Source organism: Octopus bimaculoides, chromosome 24 (assembly GCF_001194135.2).
Source record: "Octopus bimaculoides isolate UCB-OBI-ISO-001 chromosome 24, ASM119413v2, whole genome shotgun sequence".
NCBI lineage: Eukaryota > Metazoa > Mollusca > Cephalopoda > Octopoda > Octopodidae > Octopus > Octopus bimaculoides.
In genome coordinates this window covers 1,672,551-1,677,518 of record NC_069004.1, presented here as the reverse complement: position 1 = coordinate 1,677,518, position 4,968 = coordinate 1,672,551, and the positions used below count along the sequence as shown (strand labels likewise).

Below are 4,968 nucleotides of genomic sequence, written 5' to 3'. Positions count from 1 at the left end.
TATTGAAAAAAAGCCGCAATAATTATGCAAGTTTAAAGTGATTTCTTTTGTGTCATCTGTCAATCTGTCTGTCTGTCTGTCTGTCTGTCTGTCTGTCTGTCTGTCTGTCTGTCTGTCTGTCTGTCTGTCTGTATCTATCTATCTATCTATCTATCTATCTATCTATCTATCTATCTATCTATCTATCTGTGTGTCTGTGTGTCTCAGTGTCTCTGTGTATATACAGAATCGCTGGAGCATCGGATAAAATGTCCACAGTATATCAGTATTGAGGAACATTTTGATTTCAAACACTGCCAAGGTGACTGCCTAATAAAAAAAAGAAAAAGAAAAAAGAGGGACAAGAATTTTTTAGCCACGTCATATAAGCTATCGGCCTGTCTGTCGGACTGATAACAAACGCACTATCAACCCAGGCAGCTGATAATCAAAGTTGTTTATGAGAAACCAGAAAAGAACCCCTATCCTTCTTTTGTTTTGCGATTAATCTTGGTATTGTGTTCTCTATTATAATATGTTATATTATTTATTTATCTATTTCAAATATTTAATCTCAAACTTGTTTTTCTCTTCCAAAACTTGTTTGTTTCTGAACAAAGTTGAAGTCTTTAAACTAACTTTTCGATAAACTGTAAACCCATAAAAAAAAAATGAAATAAAAATAAACACAAGTGAAAGAAGAGCAAAAAAAAAAAAAAAAAATCACCATTAACAAAAAATGAAAAGACAAAAAAAAACAGTAAAAAAAAAAGAAAGAAGAAAACACCCCTCCCAAAATATAAACAGAAGTAATGTTTTCCTGGAGCCGTCGATTTACAAAGGAATCGTTTGAAATGTTCGAAATACGTTCCATCGCAGTCAAGAGTGATTATGGCTGTACAATAGGTTACTAACAAAGCCAGACCAGTCACACAGCTTCTTAAAGTGTGCCAGTCAAATAGAGAGAGGTAAATAGCGCTGTTTCAGCAGTTGATCTAATGAAAACTATAAAAGCTTTGAGGACTTTTCGGGTGTGTTACTGTCTAAACATTCACTTTCGAAGAGTTTTGGTTAGAGGATAGGACCTGTACGCTCCTAATTACACACAACTGATATGATCAATCTTTACATTATTCGAGATACTTACATCCATTTGTTTATTTAATGATATTGTATAATACCATTAAATGCCTTGTTCAGATGATATAATTAACTGGAAATTATTAGATAAGAATTTCTTTTGTGATCTTTTTTTATCGTTAAGAAAATCTGTTTAAGAATCGAAAGTAGTATCTACTCTGAAAAGTAATGCTTATCGCCATCTGAACATTGCTGTCCTCGAAGAACAGACGATATCGTTATTTTAACCCCAGGAGGACGCTCACCCGGCAGCTTATTCAGTGCTCTCTGCACACGGTAAAAAATTAGAAGTGGGAAGAGAAGTCCCTACTAAACCAGCTATGGAGACTACCAGACCATGCGGTTTCGACCTTATTATAGTTATCCTCGGTGATGGATACTCGTCTGCTAGACATAGTAGTTGTTAACCCCAGCCTGCAATATATATAGAAAATAAGTGACACACAGTCACTCTTCTTGCAACAAGCAAACGAGTTCGATAAGAAGATCTCTGTAAGAGACGACAACAGTAAAAGCAGTCTCTGTACCGAGGTTCTATGTTTATCGTCTTAGTTGTTGTCATTGTTGCTTAGCTCAAATCAGCTCTGATGAAGTACACATATAAAAGGACCTCATTAAGGGTTACTAATTGATTCCTTTATCATACTTATGAGATAATTATATGGGGAACGCAGCACCTTGCGTGGCACCTTGGGAAAGTGTCTTCTACTATAGCCTTGGGCCAACCAAAGCCTTGTGAGCAGATTTAGTCGACGGAAACTGAAAGAAGCCGGTCATAAATAAATAAATAAATAAAGACCAATTTTCTCGTGAAAAAAAAAGCCTACTCACATTTCTTCCCTTCCGGTTCTCCGCACAGGTACTTAATTGCCATGAAGCTTGAATATTGAGGGTAGACGCCTTGCTCGCATTTGTTTCCAATTAGCATCCACGTACTTAAATGCGAACATTCCTGCATCCCAATGCAGTGGGAAAAATCATGTTCATTGATAACTGAAACGGTGCAGTCTCCGTCCCTCAGGGTGCAGCAGCCTTCCTTGTAGTTAGCTTCGTTTGTCACCTTGGGGCAATGTTCACTTTCTGCCTTGGTTGCAAAAATCATCTGGATCACCTTTTTTATGACTTTTGGAGACTTACAATGAAGATGTAATACGTTGTTGTGAACGCCATAACAGGCGTTGCTAATGTGAATACTGTTTCTGATTAAATTAGAATCTGAAAAGAAAGTAGCAATACATTAATAATAATAATAATAATAATAATAATAATAATAATGGGACAATTGGAAAAAGAAACGGAGAGCCTAATTGTTGCAGCCCAAGATCAAGCGATAAAAACAAAACAACTTGAAGAAAAATGTGGGGAGAATGTGCCAGAAAAAATGTAGAGCCTGTGGAACTTGAAACGAGACAGAATGCTCCATGTTGGCATATAAGACCCATGCCCCATATTGGAGGCACGACCAGGTTGTAAAAGTGTTACACTGGAAACTGCCAGAAATGGGGATTTGAAGCTGGAAACCCATGGGACAATCGTCGAGTCGAAAGAGTCCTGGAGTCGAAACACTGTAAGATTTTGTGGGACTTTCCCATTCAAACGGACAAAAAGTTACAAAATAATAAATCAAGGCATAACGATTATAGTTAAGGAAAAGTGAAGTTGCTTACTTATCGACCCGTCACGCCCGCTTGAACCTGCTTTGGCGGCAATACTTTTGGAAGCAACACACACAAACACACACACATGTACTGAGAAAGATACTCCCACTGTGGATTCTTTCCACTTCCATCCACTGCCCTGCCGTCATAGTACAGGCGCCTTCCACGCCTCCCTAAACAAGATCATGAAGCATGACCTAGACTCGCAGAGTAAACAAACATATTTTGTAGTTTTACGCATTCAATATGCATTTAGTGCGAAAAATTAAAAATAAAAGCGTTAACAACACATTTTGCAGTTTTAAGAGCAGAAAAAACACAAACTACCACCTCCGCTATCAACACCACAAAAAAAGACACAACGTGCAAATGCCCCGTGGCTGCTCTTGCTAAAACTGAACACCGAGAAGATATTACCATATCGGTGAATGAATAGGAAAAAAAAAACTCAAAATATTTACTTAAGAAATACGTCGCAGCATTGCATTGAACATCCTCAAGTCCATTCAACAGGAAACATAATTGATCCCCACTATTTGCAGAATGGTAGGAATAAAAGCTAAGAAAATAGAGGAGGCAAAACAGAGACACATAGAAAAGTGCCTCAGACTCATCTGAGGCAACAAGATATACGTCGTTAGGGGCAAAAAAGTATAGAACGGTAGAGGTGAGATTTCATGCAAAAGATGAGGCGATAAAGCACTCCACAACGACTCTAAGGATTCACAAACAGACTCTGATATCAATGTACCTTAGCAGCATTTTGTCCATCTTTACGTTCTGAGTTCAAATTCCTCCAAGATCGGCTTTGCCTTTCATCCTTTCGGGGCCGATAAATCAAGTACCAGTGAAACACTGTTTTGTTGACGTCATTAGAATTCAGAAACTTCGAGAACGTGAAATAATTCTTTAGATTCACCGTTCCTCTAAAGAATTATTTCACGTTCTCGAAGATTCTGAATTCTAATGACGTCAACAACATACAATTCTCGCTGGTAACAATAGGTTTCTGAAAGGGGTAAGTCCGAAGGATTTCTTTGGTCCAATGGTAAAACAATCATCATGTTTTACAGAAAATGTAGGTTCGATTCCCACGGACAGTCATTGAATTTCTTTCCTACTCAAAGGCCTTTGAACCCAATATTACCATTATTATTATGGCTGTGTAGGGAAGGTTGTTTGGCAATTTGTGGTTCTGAGATCAACGTCATTGCACTCTGTGGAAGTGCCTTTTACTCTAGCCTTGGGCCGACCGGCACCACACACACACACACACGCGCGCGCATGTGTGTGTGTGTGTGTGTGTGTATGTCTTTGCATGCATGTATATATGTATATATGTTTGTTTACTTTTAGAAAACTTGTTTTATTGTCCAAACCTGTTTGACTAAAAAGGAAAAACTAAAAATAATCAAAACTAGCAAAAACCACGCCCCAGATATCCTGATCGAATCCGACGTCAGACTGAGTGGGCTGTCTTAGGTTGGCCATCCCTGCCCTCTCACCCCTATGCATACTTATATTGCAGACCCAAAGGTGCCGCCTTTACCCTCTCGCTCCTATAGACACTTATACTGCAGAGCCAAAAGTGGTACCACAATTAAACCGTTACCTGGGGTGGATCTCCCTCATCACCACTCCTACTTACGTTACTGAATAGACAGCACATAACTCTCCATCCACCCGTCCATCCATCCATCCACCCGGCAGTCCATCCTTCCTTCTAGCCACCCTTCCATCCCAAAATCTAAATCTATCGCTTTCGTTAAGATAAAGAATTGAAATGAAAGCAGAATTTAGGGATGGAATACAACAGATGTAACTAAAAGAGGCCGACACAGTAGGGGGTAAGAGGTAGATGCGGACTAGGCAGACAGAAGAGTGTGGGGTACATTTGAGGTAAAGAGAAAAGAAACTTTATATTAGAAAACAAAGTGCAATGACCATAAGAGATTTCTACTGTGACCATTCTGTCCTTTTCTAAATCAGGGACTAGAAGGGCCTGATATGGCCTTTATTTCTTTAGGTAACATAGTGTAATTTGAAAGAGATTTGGTTGGTGCTCCTTGGTGGTCAAGCGATGGAGCAGATCGTTAAAGGAATATCGATTAGTGTTATATTTCTGACTCCAAAGTGTAAACACGAGGGGGTACATACAAACATACACACACGCCATATATATATATATATA

At 38.7% G+C, this 4,968-nt stretch overlaps 1 protein-coding gene across 1 annotated transcript in view; it reads right to left on the bottom strand.

Annotated features, from left to right (window-relative positions):
- Positions 1–4,968, bottom strand: part of LOC106875897 (uncharacterized) — a 23,098-nt gene that overhangs the window by 5,700 nt on the left and 12,430 nt on the right. Inside the window, exon 2 of the mRNA XM_014924203.2 lies at positions 1,951–2,334. Coding sequence (XP_014779689.1) covers positions 1,951–2,334 — 384 coding nt within the window. The remainder of the gene's footprint in view (positions 1–1,950; positions 2,335–4,968) is intronic.